This window comes from Hirundo rustica, chromosome 19, assembly GCF_015227805.2.
Source record: "Hirundo rustica isolate bHirRus1 chromosome 19, bHirRus1.pri.v3, whole genome shotgun sequence".
Classification (NCBI taxonomy): Eukaryota; Metazoa; Chordata; class Aves; order Passeriformes; family Hirundinidae; genus Hirundo; species Hirundo rustica.
Genome location: NC_053468.1, coordinates 2,812,614 through 2,835,149, shown reverse-complemented (window position 1 = coordinate 2,835,149; position 22,536 = coordinate 2,812,614). Strand labels below are relative to the sequence as shown.

Here is a 22,536-nt window from a genome sequence, read left to right as displayed (position 1 = left end):
ACCTACGCGTCTGGCTGCCTCGGCATGACTCATCACAGCGGCGCGGCTGCCGCCGCTCCCCGGCTCCCCCGCCAGCGCCGCGGCCCGAGCCGCCCCCGAGAGCGGCCGCCGGACCCCGCCGGGCCCCCCTCAGCGCCGCGCGCGCTCCCGACGCCCGGGCGCGCCCCCCGCTCCCCTCCCCGCGCCCCCCGCGGCGTGCGCGGCCCCGCGGGCCCGGCTCGGGAGCGCGCGCGCAGGCGGCGGGCGGGAGGGAGGCAGGAGGAGGAGGAGGAGGAGGAGGAGGAGGAGGCGGCGGGCAGGGAGCTCTCTGCGGGCGCAGTGCTGATCCGCCGGCGGGCGGCCGGGAATGCGAAGCGATGGCCGCGGGCGGCTCGGGCAGCGGCGGCGGCGGCAGCGCGGAGGAGAAGACCTACCGCCGCTTCCTCGAGCTGTTCCTGGGCGAGTTCCGCGGGCCTTTCGGGGCAGAGCCGGAGCCCGAGCCGGAGCCCGAGCCGGAGCCGGAGCCGGAGCCCGAGCCGGAGCCCGAGCCCGAGCCGGAGCCAGAGCCGGAGCCGGCGGCCCCCCCTCCCGCTGCCGAAGCCGCGGGCGACGCTGACGAGGAGCCCGGGGCAGAGGGAGAAGCGGGAGCGGCCGCCGAGGCGGAGGAAGGAGAAGGCGGCGAGGGCGACGCCGGCGACCCTCAGCCGCCCGCCCCGCCGCCGCCGCCCCCGCCGCTGCCCTCGCTGCCCCGGCCGCTCTCGGAGTACATCACGGAGGAGGAGGTGGAGGGCGAGTGCCTGGACCTCTGCCTGCAGCAGCTCTACAAGTAGTGAGTGCCGGGCTGAGGGGAGCGGGGCAGGGCGCGGGGCTGAGGGACCCCCGTGTGTGAGGCTGAGGGGACCCTCCTGTGTGAGGCTGAGGGACTTCCCCATGTGAGGCTGAGGGACTTCCCCATGTGAGGCTGAGGGACACCCCCCCAGTGTGGGGCTGAGGGAGGGAAGAGAGGACAGCGGGGATCCCCGAGGCAAAAGAGTTCAGGACTTCGGTGGTGCTGAGCATCCCGGGGTCACAGCGTCCTGCACTGTGCCCCTGCCCCAAGGAATCCTCTGCTCTGTGCCCTCTGCTTGCCTCTGGCCGGGACAGGCGAAGGGAAGAGACGGGGGAGAGCCACGAGCATCCATCTGGAGAGCAGCTTGCTGGGGAGAGAGAGAGAGCGATGGGGGAAATGTCTCACGCTCTGGTGCCAAAGCGAGAAAGGGGGTTTGCCTGGGGTTGGTTGTGCTGGGGTTTGAAATTGAAATGTTCCCCCTGTGAGGGTTGGTAAATGGGGAAACCTCTGCCAAGAAGGGGAAAGAAGAAGGGGCAAGGAAAGAGAGGCGGTCCATCCCCTTCATCCTTCCAAAAAAACCCCAAAACCACCGCACATGGAGAAAACCACACCGTGTATTCACAGACCGGGGAGAAAAGAGGAGTATAAAGCCTTGGGAGAAAGCTATCCATAATCATGGGGATTTTTCTGCCGTCAGCTGGGGAAAGCCGGCTATACTCGGTTCTGTACGGAGGCAGTTTCCAGATCTGTGCTTTCTAAAGGCTGGTGCATAAAGAGGAAACAGATGGGATCTATTCCCAGTGTGGAAAGTCTGTGGACTGAAACCTAAAGATCAGTTACCAGTGCCTTGTATTGTGCTCAGCTTCGGCTTTGAAGGCTCGAAATAGAAACGGTTGTTAGTGGCAATTCTTTAGGAACCTTTTTAAACTGATGCCACAGGAGGAGACAAATGAAGCTGTGAAAATCTGCACAGCACACCGGGGAGCTTTTCTGCCATTGAGCCAGTAATTGTAATGAGAGGTGTTACTCAGTCGCAGAAATAAATAAATAAAGAGAGAAAAGAACCGGGTTTTACAACTGCATGGTCTGTTTCTATCCAGTTCTCATCTGCCCTCTGCGTTTGTGGACGATAGGGACAGCACAATGATAGCTGCAGAGGACAAAGCTCTCCTATTCACACATGCTCGCCCTGCCACCTTCGGAAAGTCTCTGGAATACAGCAGCACATTCATAGGATGTGGTAGAGAGCAGAGAGGCAAGTCCCTTCTACCTATTTAGGACGTGATTTGTTGGGTTATTTTTAAACGGGCTTGTGAAATCCAAAGTCATGTTAGTGGGAATAAAGTTTTAGACATGGAGCAGATGATTTGGAAGTATTATTTGAAGCATAGCTATGAAATGATTTTGAACTGGTATTCCTTCCCCACCCCTTCTCTCTCTGCCTGTCCCCATACCCCAGATTCCCCAGTTTCTGAAGCTCATATTCATGGCTGAAATTAATAAGGAAAAAAAAAAAAAACAAACTTTTGAGAGGAATCTTTTTATAGAGGCAGCTCTTGCCAGGTTGTGGCTCTTTGGGTTTTCTCAGCCTTCAAAATAAATCTTCGGGTGGCCACTGAATGGAGCATCCCCTGGCTTTGTTTGTGGTGAAATCAATGCAGGCTTCCTTCTCTAGGCAAAAACCAAGGTCCACCTCAAAATCAAGGCAGCAGGGGATTATGTTGTAAGAAAATAGTTTCCTAAAGGCTTAAATAAAACATTTTTAAATATTATAAGCCAGATCTAACAACTCCTAAGACAGAGCTAAACTGAAATAGCTTTTTCTTGAGTGATGGTGGTGGAATCTGAGGTAAGTGCAAATATGCAAAAGTATCCTTCAGGTAAGGTACGGTATTTTCAGTTCATTCTCCAGTCACCAGAGAAAGTTAAAATGTGACCAGACTATAAAGAGGGCAAAAGCAGAATGTTTTCAGCCTTTACAGCCAAGGGTTCAACTGGTCAGATGGTTCCAGAGGTGGGACACTTGATGCATATGAGTAAAGATGCTCTTGTGCCAAACAGTTATGAAAGTGTTAAAATAATAATAATAATAAAACCTAAATAAAAAAGCCCATGAAAACTCATATAAAAGGGAATATTTCCTTGGTTTGCCATTAGCAGGGGAGACTCTATTCTGAAGGCATGTTTCCTGCAACTATTTATTAGTCAAATGATTGGTTTGCATTCTATGTAGCATGAAGATAAAACCCATTGCTGTGAAAAATCCAACAGCTGTTTTTCAGCTATTTTAAGCAGAGAGCTTTGGATCTCTTTGAAGGAAAGTAAGACCATTTCAGAAATGAGAACATATTGCTAATCATGACAAAATATCATGGTTTTCTGCCACTGTGTAGATCAGTATCAGAGAGTTCTTATTTATGAGATTTTCCTACTATTTTCCGAAAGACTCATATTCCCCTTTGACGTTTCCTGTTCCTGGTGTTTTGGTGGTTTTTTTTTTTCGTAGAGGCAACATATGCTTGGAAAATTAGATTAATGTAATCTTCATATCTGTCTAAATGCCACAAAATGGGCACTGTGTGTTTTCTTAGTGACCCTCCACGGAATGAAACCCATCAACAGGAGGTGCATTAGATGGAGAAAATAGTCAAAAGGGAATTGCCTTGGAACATTGGCTGATAACCACAAAACGAACCTTCGGGCTATAGCTAGACCATATTATTCAAGAGAAAAATATATAATTTACATCATTTCTATGTAGAAACAAACATCCTAAGGCCTTAAAACATTAAATATGAGACCCCATCGCTTGCTCGTGGTGAATCAGACCTGATTTCTGACTCATTTTAAAGGAAGAAGTTACTAACTCGATGTAACAAAGTTACATATTGTGCTCTGGTCTCTTCCTCTTCCTACCGATACTTTTATTAAACCTGACGCATTTGAAAAGCTGGCTCTTGACAAGACCTCCCAAAAAACAAATCAGTAAAGCTGTGCTTGCCAAGAGAGGACACAACCAGACTCTTACAAGTTGTGTCACCAGGAAGAACAACTCTTCTTGCTGCTACACTTTTTTTTTTTTTTTTTCCTGTGAAAATGAAATACTTTAGAAAATTCAACTGCATGTTCTTCTTGCTTTTCTTTTTCACTTTTTTTTTTTTTTTTTTCCCCCCAAGTTTTGATGGGAATAGATATAGCTGATATAATTTCTAGGTTCAGGTTTATTTACAGTAATTTTGGAGGTACAACATTTTTGCTTTCAAATGAAAGTAGCCCTGCTTCTCCAGAGTTGAGTTTGCAGAAGATGGTAAGTAAAATGAAACTAAAATTTATTATTATGTCATCTTTAGTGCTTAACTAAGTCCCTGATGGCAACATGATTATTTTAAGGATTGCAAAAGCTTTGCTTTGGCTTGGAACATGAAATGAAAAATTTCTAAGCATTGTCCTTTTACATTTCTTCACAGAATACTGTGCAACATTCACAGAATACTTAGATTCCAATAAAACGCAGTGTTTGAAGTGAGTTCTTTTAATTCATCCTTTCTTTCTCTTAAAGAGAGGAAATATGTTTCACTTATGGATTTCCACAGTCTTACAACAAAAAGTCAAGGAAGGCAACGTAGGGTCACCCTTTTAACACTGGAGTGATGTAAAATGTGGACAGTAAGTGAGAATGGAGGTTTTCCCCCTCAACTTGCCATGTTAAGCTAAAGAAGAACTCATCATGGTAATTTTCCATGAGCAGAAATCCTTTTTTAAATAAAGTAAACTACTGAAAACTGTTCCTTCTGCTATCTCCATCTCTGTTGAGTGGAGAGACGGAATTCTCTCCCTTTAAGGAGCAGATATAGATGTTTTTAATTTGCTCTCTAAACCCTTATCACATGAAAGCTGGCACTGTTGTCACTTTAGGGTGGAATTCATATGTGATGCTGGATGGGTTTCCTTAGCATCATATTAAATAGGCTGTGATGTTTTACTCCTTCATAATTTGTCTTTTATAATCAATTCTATTGATTGCAATCTCAAAGCCCTTTTAAGAAATACAATTAACTACTTGCCATGTCTAATATTAATCACAAGAACCAACAAAAAAGTCATTGCATCCTTTTTAACATGGGGCTTTTTTCATCATCTTTTGTGAGGTTTACAATAGAAATGATAATGTTGGCCTGTGCCCACAATGAATGGCAGGAGGAGATATTGGCTGCACCTGGCTGGAGCATTTTCTATGGTTAATGAGATTGGATAGAGAACATTCAGTTTAGACTCCATGTTACAAATATTTAGTCTAATCTAGGTTTGGATTAGATATCAGGAAGAAATTGTTCCCTGGGAGGGAGAGGAGGCCCTGGCACAGGGTGCCAGAGAAGCTGTGGCTGCCCCTGGATCCCTGGAAGTGCCCAAGGCCAGGTTGGACAGAGTTTGGAGCAATCTGCGATAGTGGAAGGTGTCCCTGCCCATGGCAGAGGTGACACTGGACCATCTTTAAGGTCCCTTCCAACCCAAGCCAGTCTGGGATTCCCCACCCCCAGGCTGCAGCTGTGTTAACGCCCCACAGGAGCCCCTCCAAGATTAGGAGTCCCTTCCAGGGGCGGTTGTTGAGCAGGCTGGGTATGGCTGAGGATGCTGACATCACACCCAAGGGATTTTGGTGCTAGAACTCCTGGTGCTGCTCTGTGAAGAAATCCTAAATCATCCCACAGGAGGGTGTGCAGAAGGTCAAGAGCTTCAGTAGGGAGTGCCTTGTCACTCTCAACAAGAACCCATGTTATGGCTGCTGGTGATGTCATGGCACAGGCATTTCATCCCCTTTAGCCTAGAAATCACTATGATCTACAAATAGGTGGTGTTTAGAAATAAACATTTTCCAAACACAACTAATTCTCTGCACACTGAGGGATTCTTGTTGTTTCTAAGGCATATTCAACTCATCCTCCCACGCTTTTAAAAATACTGAAGGAAATCAAATATTTTGATACTCATTTTTTTTTTAAAAAAAAGGAGTATCAGCTCAAATGAGCTATCTAAATTGCAGATTTACATTTTGTAATGCTTAACATATAAGGTGACATTCCAGGACTTCCTACTTTATGATTAAAAGGATGCTGAGTTTTTCAAGCACGAGGGTGACTATACTTGGAAATTGCTTTACATAGCATTAAAAAAAAAATCATTCTTAGTGAACAGATTATGGAAATGTATTCATTCCAGTGCTTTTATTTCAATGAACATTGCTGGTAGTACAACACGTTAAAGGGAATTAATGTTGTGAGGAGCTTTTCACACCCAAGTTTTTTTTTGACCCAAGAACAATTTGCACAGATTCTGCTCCTCCTGAGTGAGGCTGTTTGCTTGTGAGTACAAACTGACTGAAGAATTAGATCTGTGCTAACACATTCCTTTTTGGATCTTATACAACCACTCTTGAAACGAAAATCTTATTCGCCGTTGTGTGAAACTACTTTCGACTCTTACGTTTTGGATGTGATGAGCTTCATTCCTCTGGAGAGTTTGTTTGGTAATTATTTTTACACAAAACCCTTTGCATAGAACATTTTTGTCCTTAAAATCCCCCACAGTGTTTGCCTTCAGCAGTGGCAGAGTATTTCTCCACCTGTTCTCTGAAGAACTCAGTTGTGGTTCTTTTCATAGAAGTTTAAAATTTTTGCTTGCTTTGCATTCTGTGAGCAGAAGTTTCAGTGCCTTGGCTGCTGTGTCAGTGATGTTTGCTCTCATTCATTTTTGTTGTCTGGATAAATTGCTTACATGATCACATTAAAAGCAAAAGCAACAGGGCATGCAGAACACAGATAATGAGAAAAGTACTTATTATTATATTTGAGACTCTGAAATATTCTCTGGCTGTTCCACATCATTTTCTTTCTTCCCATTGTTTGGTGCCTGCTCTTTTTTGTTTGTTTGTTTGTTTTACTTTTTTTTTCTCCTCGCTGTCTAGGAAAGACATGTGAGAAACGGGATGAAATGCAGTTAGCAGTTTAAAACATTAGCTGCTCTTTGAAGCATGCTGCAAGGCTCTTATGCAATGCAATCACAATTATGTAATGCAAATAAATGTATCCTGGACAATATGTGTGTGTGACACATTAGGAACCCATGACACTGCTAAATGGCCATTGCTGCAAGTTGTACTTTAGGGCCTTGTGTTTGGCTTGGCTGAAATCTCAATTACTAACCAAATATTCCAGATTTTTGTTGTTATAACACACTAGTGATTAGATAAAATGATTGCAGACTGTGGACTTGTTTTACAGAAACATTTCTGCCGTGCCTTTGTACTTCATTAGGAAGAAACAACATTACCCGCCTTTAATAAGACATTTTATAAAGAAGTAATCATCAGAGCCATAAATTAGGAGTGCGTGGGAAATAGCTGCCCTTGGGTACTTCTATAATTAATACAGAAGTTAAACAAGTTAACCAGATTGCAGGATTACCTCAGTTTATGTTTGTATTGGATGGAAAACAGCTGAGGGCAAGTAATGATTGAGTAACTGAAGCAGCATTCGAAGCTGTGGTGCTGCTCCCAGCTCTGAACTCTCTGTGCACCCTGAAGCTGGATGGGTTTTTGGTGGTGGAGCAGGATTACAAAGTGGGCAGCTAAACTTTGATCATGGGGAAATGGGGTTGGATGCACACAAACCTGAAGTGGGAAACTGTAATTACAAGAAAAGGAATATTTGATTAATTGGGTAAAATTGTGGGCAGCTCCTTAGTTTTCTCAGAGGACAGGATCTTGGAGCTATTTTTGCTGGCCTTTGATGATCCAGTAAAGCCTGTTAAATCGTACCTAACGATTTTTCAACTTCAGTTTCTTCTGCTCTTCATTTACAGTAAAGAATTTGTGTACTTTCTCTCGTTTGAGAACATGATTTTTTCATAGGCTCTGTACTTCTACACGGTGTAACTAATAATAGAAGCAGCACATAAAAATAGGCCCTTGGCATTTTAACTTCTTGGCACTGTCTCGAGGGCTGCTCCTTTCACCTCAGGCTATGACCTTCTTACTGAGGTTCAGAGAGCTGAAACCAACGTGGTGACTTGTTCCTCGTTAGTGTTACAAACACAGCGCTCTGCACGTTAGATTAATTAGCTGCCACAATGATTCTGCTCCTTTCAGCCAGCCCTAACTCCAAGTTCTGCAAGGCTGAAACCCCCACGCTCTTGTTGAGGATTCAACAAATTTTTGTTCTTTTCTTTTTCTCAACAAAATAAATATTAAAAATAAGATGTTTGGTTTGTTAGTGTGTAATAGATCACCTGAAAACCCAGGGAAACATTCGGTTCTATTGGAACCTCTGGGCCCAACAGTGACAAATTATCTGAAATTCCAACCTGGATAAAAAGTAGGAAGTTAATAAGTTATAAACCAAAGGTACACACTTATACACAGCATGACATATATTTTAAACTAAGGCTTTCCCAAGATTTTCCTATAACTGGTGTCATTCTGTTTGTCATCTCATTGCTGTGTTTGAGGAAATATGATTGAATTCATGTATTTATTTATAAAGGTCCCTGTCTAAAAGGAGTTCATACTCCCAGCTCGCTTATTACCACTTTTTTTCTGGAAAGCTGGGTAAAAACCTAAATATTTGGTAATGAGAAGTCAGTAGCTCAATATTTCTGGGGTTTAGAGGAACACCCCCGTTTGGGAGAGATGCACTTTGTGCTTGCAGAGCATGAGGGATTGTTCTTAGTTCTGCTTTCTCTCTGGAGTTTGCTCCTCAGAGAGTGAGACATCTACCTGGTGTGACATGAACTTAACCCCTCCTCTTCTTGGTGCTCCAAAAAGTTCAAATTTTAAAATATCCAAAGTATCAGATTCTATCAGGAATTTAATGGATCTTAACCTGAAGTGAATTGTTGGGGAAAGTGCCCCCAGTAGAAATGAGCATTGATAAAACAGAAGCGTGAGCTTTTAACCTTTTACCTCAGTGGCACAGACCATGTAAATCAATGGAAATAATTGTCTTCTGTATAAACAGAGAGAGTCATCACTGTGTAAAACTGGTGCAATTCCCTCTGGGATGAGTGGGAAAAGCAGCTGCAGGTTCTGGGATGTGTGTCCAGGCTGGAGAGGAGCTGAGCCTGCATTAAGTGACTGCTCCCCCCCTTCCCCAGTGCATTGAGAATTTGAAATGCTTTAAACTTTTCCTCATTGCTGTCAAACTTTGGCTGATTAGGAATGACCCAAGTGATCATACAGAATGCTTCAAATCTCACTAATTACATTGTATGCTAATCTTAGAGAAGCGTTTTTGGCTTTTGGACACTTCTGGTTTAGCACCCCACAATTCACATTCACTTTGTTTTCCTAAGTGGTGATGCTGTCCATGACATGCAATAAAGTCATCTCCAAAAACATGAGCCAAGCCACAAAGTTCTAAATCTGCCTCTGGGGATTAGAGAAAAAATAGTTTATCCTACAAAATTACTAAATATCCTAAAAATATTTCTCTCCTCCCCCAAATTTTACAAACTCTTCCTGTGTCTTGGGAGATGCAAGGAGAGAGGTTTGTCAATGGGGAATATGTAGAGTAGAATACAATAAGTCTGAAAAATACTTCTTAAATTCATCCTAGATAGCTGAAAATTTAATGCGGAAAAAAATAGGCTCTAAATATTTAGATTATCATTCTTTAAAAAAGCTCTTCTTCCATTTCTGTTAATGTAATTCTATATTAAATAGCTTTAAGAAACCAGTTACAGGATATATATTTTATACATCACAAAATATGTGACTTACTTAATATAGAGCCAGTTTTGCATTAACGCGTTTAAAACTATTCAATTTAATTTATTGTCCTCTGAAAACTGATAAATTTGTGCAATTCCTGGTTCCATGCTCTGTCTGCGCATCTTAACAGCAATAAAAGCAAAGGTTGTAACCTAAAATACTTAAACTGGAATTTACACCTTGTAGGGAGGGTATTATTTTTTATTTTTCTGAAACAGAGATAACAAAGAACATCTGTTGAGGAAGTACAGAAAGAAGAAGGAAAGCGCTTTGAGGAAGTCTGCTTTATATTTGTAAAGATATGAAACCCAGCTCATTAAGGTAGTGTGAAATGATAAAAGAGAAAGAGGAAGAAAAAGTTAAACGATACCACAAACCTAAGTGACCCGCCCATTCATTTCTCAGAGAATCATTGTCAGTCTGTGAAAGGGGTTTGCAGAATAGAGAAACTCCTCAGTTTCTTTATCCTGGCCGAGTTCCTGAGCTGAGGTTGGATCCACAGGGCTGGGTTTGTACTTTGACATCCCTGCGAGGTACCGGGGCTGTGCTGGTACTTTAATTTAGAGACAGGTCTGGTGCTTTCCCATGCTCTTGCTTTCATGGGGGTTTGCTATTAATATTCTGCTACCAGCCCCAGATGCTTTTCAGGGAGATGTTTTAGGCTGCACTCAAAGGTTTTTTGGAAAGGCTGATAAAATAATTCAACTGTCTCTTTTCGGCGGTGTATGAGGTGTGACAGTGTTCGTTTTGCCTGTGGCTGTCTGGCAGACAGAACAGAAAACATTCAGAGGTGTTAAACCCTGGTAGTGATCCTGGTAGCAACAATAAACCTGGAAAGTTCCAGGGAAATGCCAGCGTGTCTGTGGAGGTTAATCCGCATTTTTTGCATGTCAAGGACTTCCAAGTTCTGTCAAAGGAAGTTTGGACTAAATAAAAAGGCACAGGATATGACCCTCAAAAACTGCTGTTTTTAAATCCAAGAATAAACTAACACATCCTCCAGTTTCATAAACGCTTATGTCTCAGATCTGAGCTAATTAATTTACTCTATATTTATCCTTTATTTTAAGGAAGATGATTTGTTTTACTTTTCTAGGAAAAAGGAAGGATAAATACATAAAGTAGGGCAGGAGGTTGGAAAAAATTATAGGGGAAAAAAAAGAAAAGAGCAAGATACTTTTGGTTTAAAAGTTAACATTCAAAAACTCTTCTCCACCTGAAAAAATCCTTTTTATTCTTGATCTTTTCTCCCCACCCTCTGCCCGTTCCATGGCAAAATTTTCATTTCTGTAGTTATACATGAAATGATAATAATATTGTGCTGCTGCTACAAATACAAATGCAGTTGGGAGTCTTATTTGACAAGTGCTTTCCCTGTGCTGCTAGAAAAGTCCCATGGCATTTAAAAGAAAAATGGCATTTAAAAACACCATAAAAATCCCTAAAACAGGAAAATACAAAAGAAAAGGTGAATTAAGAAAGTGCTGCCAAACTGAGTAATCATTGTATCACAACTTAGCTCAAAATGATACAACTCTTGTAAATTTAAAATAATCGAGAAGAAACTCTGGTGTTGGGTTTGCTTTTGAAAAATGTACTTGGAAACATTTTAGACTTTTACTCTGCAATCAAGGAGCTTGGAAACTCAGTAAAAAAAAGAATAACCTGAAATTTCAGTGGAGTCGTTTTCCAACAGACATAGCAGTCACCAATTAACACTGAGAAGAAAGGGGCAGAGTGAGAAAGTGTAATAGACACAGTATCAATTGAAAATCATTTAAAAAATAAAATTGTGGCTGTAATTAGACCTGAAACATTGGATCAGCTCGAACAATTAAAAGGAATTGCCGGGATGATCACTTCAGTTACCTTCTCTAAACAGGCTGTGTTTAAACCTCCCAGGAAAACACTGATTGCACCTAATCACCCAATCGGTTCCAGTTAGAGGCTGGACAGCTGAAATCCATACAAACTACATCATTCTTCCCTCTGCACCGTGAAAAATCAGATATTCTCTTTGATTCCTTGGGGAAAACTGCACCTTTTCCCCAACCGTACTCCTTTATTTATTCAATGATGTAGCTGTAGGGCAACAGCTGAAATATCCTAACTATGGATTTATAGAATTGTCATCTTTCTCAAGTTTCACCATTCTCTTTTCCCAGTGTTAAGTGTTTCTTCCACGACAAAGAAAGTCCGACAACAGAAGGTCCAAATTGTCTTGTTCATCCAGTGTTCATGTGGTCTAACCAGCTATAGATGCTTTTATGTTTCCAGGAGTAGCTTGAAAAGATAAATCTATCATTCTCTACCATTCCCTATTGTTGTTTTACACGTGGGAAATAGGAATTCCTCATATTTTAGAAATCTCATAACAAACAGAGGGACACTGACACGGCAAGTTACCCCTGAATGTGATGCTGATGAGCTTACACCAGTTTGGATGGGATTGGTAATGAGTAGATTTGTTTGGTCTGACATCTAAGAGAAATTGGTAATTATTAGATTTGTTCCTTCTCTTTTGTGAGGGGTCTGCTTTTCTGCTGATTGCTGGCAGAATTGAAGCTTGGAGCGATGTGTTGACCTAATATCAAAATAAGGATCCTGCAGTAGTAAGTATATGTATATAGTATATTAAGTATATTTGTAACTCCCCCAATTCCATGTTCCAGCCCACATGCTGGGATATCCTGCAGAAGAAAACATCCCACAAGTATTATTCTGCTCTGCAGATTCATCTGTTCTTTTCCACCTCCTGGATCCAAAGATAGTTTACACATCTCTGTTGTGAGAGCACAGTCAATTGTATGAGGATGATGCCTCTCTCTGCATTTCCTTGCAAATGTTTATTATTCATTTGCTGTAACCATAATCTGAGAAAAACCACAATATATGCATGATAAGGCAGGATTTTTAACACAGATACAAGGCTGATTAATTTTACTGACATTTTTACTGCTGCTCTCCGCATGGAGTTATAAAACCATTGTAGTACTCTCTGTGAAAAGAGGACAGACTACTCCTGAGTATGAGTAGCATGTACAAGCTGCCAGTCTCACTCTGAGCAAGGGGAAGTGACATGATAAGGAAATTTTACACTCAAGTGTCTAAAATTGTTGCCCTCATCACAACTCTGGTGGGAACAACAAACTGGGGAAGTTCCCGAAAAACAGCAGCGTAAACAAAGCACTTTGGGAAGTGTTGCCCTTGATATCAGGCTTGAAAATATTGCTCTGTTTATTTTGTCTCTGCAAAATATTTGCCGTGGTGTTCAATAATAGGGGGAAAAAAAAGCACACAAATGCATAGCCCTGTCTAGAACAGCTTTTATCTGTAGCCAACAAGCTTGCCTGTGAGCCACCAGTAAGATCAAATGAGTTTTCAGAGTTAAAAATGACCTGAATGGGAGCTTATTAAAAATATAGGACTGGTTAAATTATGTGTTAGTGTGTGTATGTGCAAGGTCTTGTGGTGGGGTTTTTATTCTGAATTAAGTATGCGAGAGAACCGTGATGTTCTCCTCTCCATCATGACTCAGAGAATGCCACAGGAACTGAAATAAGCTGTCCATGCTCTAAGGTGAATTAGAGTAAAAGTGAGGGAGTGAAGAGCCAGAGGTGATGGCTCAGTCAGGATTTAGGCCTTACCACCTGCAGGGAACAAACCTCTCCCAATAAAGTGTGTGAGGCATCCTATGGAATGTCCATTTATGTAAAAACCAGTGACAATCTGCGGGACTCCAAACCCATTTACAGTGCTCCTTAACTTCACCAGATTTGCTCCTGTGATAACTCTGAGCTGTCATCTCCCCGTTTCTGAAAAATACCTAAACCTGAAGAATCCAATCTGGCTGGTACATAATCCTAAATGGCCACATTGGATATGGATTTTGTCTATCAGTTCTCTCCCTGTTTGTCTGGATAAGTTTCATTCAAGCCTTATTGATCACAATTAAGGGTTGAAATTAGAAATTGACTTTCATTAGCTCAAGGCAAATTAATCTCAAGGCACTGGAGGAGGTTGTACTCACTTTCTGTTAGCGAAGTTGACAGTCAGGTTCAGCTGGAATCCAAAAGTGCAGTGGGAAGGCTGTATCCCAATATCTTAATGTGACAGCTACCAAGGGAATTACTTTCAGAAGCAGGAGAAGGGAAACTGGAAACACTGAGGGGGTGGATGCAGACAGATATGACAGGATTCTAAGAACCTGGGATTCCTGACAGCGTAGGCCTTCAGAGCCCACCCACTGAGCTTTGGCAGGTAATAATCTAGGAAATTATAATACATTTATTTTAAGAGAATCCGTTGAGGTGTTTGATCCCAGATCTTCATTACACATACAGCAAGGCTTTTGCTGCTGTTATTTTCCCAAATATCTTGAAGGCAAGAAGAGATTTCAGAATGGATTTCGTAGTGGTGTAACATCCAGTGAAGTGAGCACAAGCCTGACCACATTCTGCAGAACCTATCATCGTGAGATTCCTGTAGGAAAAAAACGTTCAGTCAACTTAGATGTGCTGCTCCTGAATGGAGCTGGCTGGGATCCTCGTGCTCTGTGTGTGGGTAATGATGTTGCAAAAACCTGGCACGGGGAGGGATCACTACAACTAAAGAGCTGAGATTTACCTCACAACTGCAGGGTTTCTCCAGAAACTCCTCATTTCAACAGAGCAACCCTTTGCAAAGGATGGGAATGAAATGTTTACAAACAGTGGAATTTGTGTCGCACTGCTCAGCTCATTCCTGACACAAAGCCACCGGGCAGCTTTGCCTTGCAGCTCACCAGATTAAGCACAGGGGCTGCATCTGTGTGCTCCTACAAAAGCCTTCCTTCTTCCCCCCCTCCCAGCCCCCTGAACATATTCTGGATCTGGCATATAAAGCAGTATGTGTGTAATTGGGGAAAGAAATGGAATATATTTCCTGGTGACAGGGGAGTTCAGGCTCTGCTGGGACAAATGGCAGCGCTTTTAATGAGCTTCACGGTGCAAGATTTAGGGGCATCGTGGAGGAATTCCTGTCAGAGTGGGGCTCTGATAGCACTTATCAAAGAGTACATGCTACTTATCTATCTGAGGCAGGGAACTCTAACTCCCTTTAACTGTCAGCACATCTATAATCCTTCCAAGTCTGGAATTGTTGATAGCATGCCAAATATCTTGGGTTATGGATTGCCAGAAAGAGGGAGATCTGTGTTTGTAATCTCAAACAAAGCAAATGTAGCTGTTTAATGAAATTCTGCTGAGCTTCTAATATGGCATAATATAAGCATGGTTCGTTGTGGGTTTTGTCAGTATTGTTTTGGAGATAAGACAGAGGGATTGGGATATAGAGATTTGGGGATTATAGCTACCTACCTACAGATAGATAGCACTGGACCCAGCTATTTATGTTGCTATTTTTGCATGGTGGAAATCTTAATAAACACACTGGAATGTTCTGGTCAATTAGTACCTTTGTGGTATTATGAACATGGTGTTAAAGGACATTGGAGACGAGACAATGTTGTAACATTCAGCAATGAAAAAATAACATCAAATAGGACAAAACAGCCTCTGCTGAATGGTGTAATCAGCAAGGAGGCTATTTTAATTCTAACTTTCCATGAATCAACATCTGTCTGCTTGCTGGTTTATCTTTAAAGGCATACACACACAGACATGTGCATGCACAGGCTCTGCAAAGGAATATATTTTAATTTAGGGCTGACTGAGGTTTCACTCCTGAAACCCAGCTCCTGTGCTAAATCTCAGCACAATTTCTGCCAGCTGCAGTACCAGGGTTTAGCTCAGAGCTCCTGCTCCCCTTCCCCAGTCAGTGCTCATCTAAAATTTCACACCACTGGCACTTCTGCTGGTGATTTACGTGGCAGTGACAGCGGCAGATGAAGAACCACAACAACGTCACCAATTCCTGTCAGCTTGGTTCCTTGCCAAGTGAGTAGGAGCTCATCACTTTCAGCTCTCTTGATGCAGCTCCCATTAACTTTGGAGATTCATATGGAGAGGGGCACAGCACCTTCTGCCCTTACCCTGCTGGAAGGTATGGCTATTAACAAGAATAATTACAGCAGATGAGTAATTCTTGTTCCCTGATCAAAACAGAAAAACAAAACAAAAGGGTTATCAAGCATTGGCACAGGCTGCCCAGGGAAGTGGCTGAGTCACTGTCCCTGGAGGGATTTAAAAGCCATGTGGATGTGACACTTGGGGACATGGGTTAGTGGTGTCCCTGGCAGTGCTGAGGAACAGTTGGACTCAATCTTTAAAGTCTTTTCCAACCTAAATGATTCTATTCCTTTTCTCCCCCCTTCATCCTTAACAAAGCCCTTGGGCGAACGGCTCCTACAAGCTTACATTTTTCTTCATTTCCTTTTCAACTCAAGGGCAATAGCAGTTAAATCTAGTAAAATAAATGTTGATTGATGGAGTTTATTCATCATGCCAGGCTAATGAGGCATCATAAATATGTTTGTGAATGTGTAAAATCCATTGGGGGCAATGGCTTCTGTTGGATAAAAGATACAAAGTCTTCTTGTTTCACTTGTCTTGGAGGGAGAAACCAGCTGAGCGTGTCGCTGTTGATTCCGGTTTTTTCAACCTTCACTGGTGCAAATAGGTTCTTTTGCAAAATTCTCCAGAGGAGAAACATGACAAAGCAAGCCTGTCTGGTTTTTGAGTTTATCCCCAGAGACGGAATCAAACAGCAGAATCAAATCCTGAATTTCAAGAAGGAAAATGCATGAACATTTCCATTTGTCTTCTGCTGACATATTTTGTTTACGGAGTCGTGGCTAACAGGACTTTTGTGGCTCGTGAGTGTCCTTGTCTCCTTAACCCATGTTTGCTACAGAACTGGTTTCTGTTCTATAGGAAAACAGTAGGGTGCCTATATATATGTATCTCATAGTGTATATTGATAGTAAAACAGGGTTCTAGACCTAAAAATACCTGAAAATCTGCAATTAATGGCTTGAAAAAGTCTGCCTGTGTTTAGAGATATTTGTCATAATACAGGAAATTACAAAGGCAATTGGAAGGCTGGAATTCCTTTCACATGGGCTGCTCGTTTGCATCTTAATGAAATACTTTTTCATTAGTCCCAGAAATGCAGGTCAAAGAAACCCATGCAAAATCAGATAATTTTGCATCTCTCTGCCCCTGTTCACCCCAGGAGATTTGGTCTGAGTCAGTGAATATGGACAGTCTGTTAACTGTCCATATTATTTGTGCAGAGAAGAGCAAATTAACTTTTCCTTGCAAAAATACCTCACCGCAGTATCTGTGCTTTAAATCAGTGAAAGGTTTGTTATTTGTGTTGATATCTCCCTGTGTTTTGCAAAGTTCAAGAGAATAGTATTTCAATATCATGTTCCTTTGGGGATGATGATTGTGCTGGTTAAAATTTCCTGTAAATTGAAATGTTACTTTTAAGGTCATTATTCCTCATGCATAAGAATGGAAAGAACATGATGCATTTGTAATGGAACAGAGTATTGCTGTGGAAAATGTCAATTGTAAATTGTTCCTCTCGTGTATACAGAGGTTCTGATGTCAAAGGTAAATGTTCTGCTATTAAATGGAATTTCTTTAGCTATAGAAAATGTTCTCAGGCTCAGCCACTGTCTTCTGAGGATCAGCTTGTCTGATTTGGGACTCGGCTCTGAGAGCCTGACGCTCACATTTATCATGAGCAGCAAAGCCAGGGCAAGTGGCAACATCTTGACTTGCCAGAGGAAATTTTTTTCCTGTCCTTCTTCCATTCAGGTTTTTAATGACCCTTCTGCCCTGGGAGAGGTGTGCAGGTGCCCTCCTGGCCCAGATATAGAACAAAAAACTCCATGCAATAAACAGGTGAGGGCTCTTCCCTTGAATTTTAAGGTAGTTCAGATGATTATTTTCCATTAGCAAAAACTGGAACTATATCTGAGTGGTTTGACCCTAATTTTCCTGGGATGTGATCCTGGAACTGAGACATTTACACTGAGCTGTGCTGAGTTCTGTGCTGCCTGCCCTAGTTTGGCTTTGCCACCACGATGGCAATGTTTGCATCCCATAACATTCCTGACTGGAAAAGACCTGTGGCATTCCCAGCCCTGTTCCTGAGAGAGGGGGCCTGAACATGAATTATTGCACGGGGTGAAATGCAGATTAAACCAGCAATTCATGTGATGGGCTGAGCACAGAGGAGGAAAACTGCATTTTTAAGCTCTGAAAATGTTCTCAAGACTTAGGTAAATCTTTGTCAGTCTGTCAAGTTTAAACAATTAGCTCTTCGATCCCTAAACTTGTTTCTGCCAAACTCCAATTAGCATTTTTTGAGGGGAAAGGTTGAATTTCAGCTTTGCCTCGTGAAGGCGTGCAAGACCACACAGCATATCCACTATATTTACTTTTTAAACAATATAAACTCTTAGTTCTTCCTCCAAGAGCAGATGTTCTATACCTTTTATGGGTTTTTATTGCCTTCTGTGTACTTTTCCTTGTTTGTCTGTGCAGGGAGGAGAAGTTGTAAGGAGAGAAGCTGGACTGAGATCCCAATCAGAGAAAATATTCACGCAGGGTTTATAAAACAGGATAACAACATCCCTGTTTCCAGTAACTACCACCACTCTATTGGCTTTATTTTCCTTTAGTGAAGAGTAAACTGCCTTTTTAATAGACCTATTCATTATAACTTAGAAGAATGTTTCTCCCAAGAGGCAGTTGTCTGTTCAGAGCCCACTATTTTGTGTGTGAATTTAGGATGGAGGTTTCTTCCCCTCATGCATCCCTTTACATTAATCCACAGCGTGATTTTCCTGCCACTTTGTCACCCTCACCCAACAGCGTGACATTGTTGCCGCTAAGTTTATTCCATCCTGAGTAAATATTATATTAAGATATGTCACTTAAGAGAAGGTGTGTATAGCACTGTTTAACTTTTAAATGCTTAACGGATCAAAATAATGAAAATAAATTGCTCCTGAGTTAAGTATAGAAGGAGGCCTATGAATTTTAAACAACTGGCCTCAATTATCCTTCCTCCCGTGGTGCCTCCATTCAGATAAGCCTGCAGCAAAGCACTTGGCCTAGAGATGTTCATATGCTGTGGTCTCTCCATGGAAACAGTCTTAAACCAGAGAAAACAATTCCATTTTTAAAAAGGCTGAATCTCCTTTCCAGTTGGCTCCTAAAATAACTTTGAGCTCAGCCTCACACGTGCTAACTGCAAGTTAACTCAGCGAGGGCTGAGGGATGTCGTTAGAACCATTTTAAGGAGAAAGTTGGGGGCACTGCTGTGACAATCCCTTCAGCTGCCAGTGTGGCCTTAGAGAATGATCTGTTCCTTCGCTGCTGCATTTTAATGTGGCGGCCCTTTCTGGAAGCCGAGGATTATGAGCTTTCCTAAACCCATATTGTGGAATCCTGGCACCAGTTAACCATTTGCACTCTTTTCCAGAGGCAAAAATTACAGTTCAGGTTCTTTCTTTGAGCTCTTTCAGCAGCTGAAGGTGAATGACCTTGTCTGTACTTCCCTGTTCTCTCCAGACAGACCCAAAATTTCTCAAACTCATAAGAAAGAAAAAGAATGACCATTTTGCAATATAGCCTAAATATTAGGCCCAACAAAGAGTTTCAGTATGTATTAAAATTCGATATGTACTATAATCTCCCTTGGAACTGAATACTGATTCATTTTGCATCATTTTCCCCTCCATAGCTCTTGCACAGTAAATTTGCCATAAGAGAAGGTTGTATTTAAGATTATTCAAATTATTCTGACCATATGTCAGGGATACCCAGCATGTCTGTATTTTACAGACATGACAGCTTGATCCAAAAGACATTAAAAAGCCATTCTTGTTTTGGTGATTTTGGGGAGGGTGTGCTGTTGTGAACAACCTGGCTATTTCAGCAATACACTAGTGGCACACAAAGCCCCCAGTGTTCACAAGGTTGGGAACTGGGACAAAAAGATAAGTCAAGACTTTCCTGACTGGATGCCAACTCCTTTGTGAACTGTCTGAAATGCCCAGATTATGTTGATTCCTTATCGCCAGGAGAAACAGCAAATGCTGTACAATTGCTTCACTCACGTTGCCAGGGCGTGACATCCTTTGGGTAAATTATGTCTCCTCTTGGAATCCAAATTATTTTTATCCTAATGTTCAAGGTTCTATCTTATTTTAGTCAATTTGTTTCCTCTTTGTTGATGGCCTGTGCTGTGCCAGCTTCCTGCAGGCTGATGTTCCCTTGTGCAGCCATCAGTCTGTTCACCTTTCAGACCCTCTGTGCCCATTATATCCTCTCTGATCTTGGATGATTCTGTTTTCCTCTCATCCTTTAGCTTTCTTCAAGATTAATGTTTCCATCAGCCTTCCACTGCTGACTCATTCCTGATCTCCTCACTGACCTGCTCCCACAAACTGGAATATGTCAACCTATGAAAATCATTTACTTGAGAGAGAGAATGACCAGGAAAATATATGGATAATTAGATAATCTTATCATTTCTCTTGCTGTCCTGTGCCTGCCCCCGTAAAGCTTAAAGCTACACCCTATTTTTACCTGCATTTTTGCACATATCTGGCCATGGGCCGATAGAACTGAGGCTTCATTTGCTCTTTTATTTTTGGAGATTATTATCCGTTGCTCAGAAGCTGCATAACTCCTTTCCTTTCTGACAATTTTGGACATTTTTCAAGTGTTTCTCATCCAAGAGTTTTCAAACTCATCATTCATCTCCATGACTCTCCCTGCTCACATGGATTAAATTTTGCCTTTGAGTTATTTCTTAGCATGGGGAAAAATGGGATTCTGGAATTGATTGGTTTACCAAAGAAAACCTGTATTAAAGCTGAGCATAAGCCTGAGTTTTCTTAACTTCCTATCCTGGCTGCTATAATTTCTTCCTATGCCAAGCTAAGAGACAGCAAATAAAATTCCAAAGGGTTTCTTGGGCTTGGTTACACCAATTTTAGCATAATTTTTGTCCTGGGGGAATATTGTCTCTCTAGTTACTCTGAGATACTTGGAGTCTCTCAGGAAAATTAAATGATGTTGCTTCCTGTTTTTCTTCCTTGACTTTTTTTGTGTTTCTATAACCTGAGGGGGCTGGATAAACCTGGAGATGGTTGCCAGCCTGAAAGACTTGTTGGACCTGAAATCAGAGGGCTTGTGATGAAGAGTGGGCACTTCATGCTCTGGTTCTGTTGCCCAGGTGTCCTGGGGACCAAACTGGGGTGCAGTGATGCCAACCTGCCTTCAGAGGCTGGATGGTGGCAAAGGGACAGCAGGAGAGGAAAATAATTTATCTTCATTGAGGGTTTTTCAGTGGCCAGCAAGTGAAAACTTCCTCTGAGGAGCAGGGTAATAACAGGAGATGGAAGGCAGAGTGTTCAGTTTTGGATAGCTACTGGAGCTGCTGCTGCAGCCATCTGTAAGAGAGATTTCCAGTCTGAGGCAGGAGATGAGAGACAGAGTGGGAACTGAGGCCCCAAAATGCCCTGCAGTGTCTCCACTCCTAAATACCCTGGCCTGTGAGTAGAGGAGGAGGGAAGAGGAAACCTGTGCAGCTGGAGCTGCCCTTTGAATGGATATTTCACTTCCCAGACCAGTGCTTTTCACATGCCCTAAGATTTAAAACAAATTGGAAATATTTCAGAGCTGTGAGTATACACAGCCTAATCTGTTTAATTGCTGTCTGACAATATGAAATCAGCTCTGAATGTATACCATTCAGTAAAATAATAATTACCATAGCAACACACACTACATCTGAAACACAGCTCTTCCCTACAAAAACCCCAAAACAGAAAGCCTGAACTCTTCACACAGCTCTGAGAGCAATTAGTGAGGTTTCTTCTCCCCTTTCAAATCACAGTATTTGAAAGAGGCTGACAGATGTCGAAAGGTAAATAACAATCAAATCTTGTTTCTCCACTCCATCCTTAATTAGGGATAAATCAGTGCATTGTATCTTTCATGGCAGAGATTGTAACTAATTCTGTACCCCAAAGAAGAAACAGGATGGCAGCAGGGACACCATCCTGGGGCTTTTCAAGTCCTGCCCCCACTTGACCCAAAGCAAAATACATTTTCTGGGACCATTTCCCCAGGGTTTTTGTTGCAATTATTCTCCTCCCTCCTCGGAACTGGCAGCGAATGTGCCCACCAGGATGTTCAATGGGAAATGTTCACTGCTCAAATTGGAATTTGGAACTGTATTTCTGGAGATGCAGTGGCTCAAAGAGAGAGGTGGCAGTATTTTATTGGGGCACTTTCATGTTCTTAAGTGCATAAGGCCTTGGCTTTGCGTGTGTTGCTGAAGAATATTGGAAAACAGGGTGGCTTTCTGTGAGCATCCTCACAAAATGAGGTAAAATGCTTCAGTTTGAAGAATAACATTAATTTTCCTTTACCTGTTTTGTTTCTCCCTCAAGAAAGCCCTACACTTGATCCTGCTGAGATCCATATTTCTATTTTTGAGTTTTACTAAAAGAATATTAAGGAGTTTGACAGGAACTTGGAGGCAAAGGTGTTTGCAAGAGCATGGAATCAACAAACCAAAGTTAATCCCAGTAATTTTATGCAGTTCAGTCTTTTTCTAGAGCTACAATGATAGCATCTCTGTGAATATTGCTCGATTTTTATTTATTTATGTACAAATGTATGTACATGAAGAGTTCAGTGATTTTCCTTAACTGGTACCATTACTGTCAGCACAGTTCAGAGCTCCCAGCCAAAAAAGGACTTAAAAAATTGGTGTAAGAAAGAATAACCCCCCAGTCTGAGGTGTGTGATTTGTTCCTTTCTGTGGTTTGAAATGACAGAAGTGAGGATGAAGAGACTTTGCCCTGCAGGGAGTAAAAAGCTCCTGAGCTGGTTGAGTGATGGATGGCTGCAGTAAAAATGGTTTTCTTTCCAGAATGAATTTAGAAGTCACTGGGTCCATAATGTGAACTCTGTGGTCTGCTGCCCTT

General features: G+C 42.2%; 1 protein-coding gene across 1 annotated transcript in view; it reads left to right on the top strand.

The window, feature by feature from the left end:
* Window positions 1–338: 338 nt before the first annotated feature.
* The window catches only part of PPM1E (protein phosphatase, Mg2+/Mn2+ dependent 1E), a 59,034-nt gene continuing 36,836 nt past the window's right edge, over window positions 339–22,536 (top strand). The window contains exon 1 of the mRNA XM_040082203.1: window positions 339–808. Within this exon, the coding sequence (XP_039938137.1) occupies window positions 357–808 (452 nt within the window). The 5' untranslated portion in view covers window positions 339–356. The remainder of the gene's footprint in view (window positions 809–22,536) is intronic.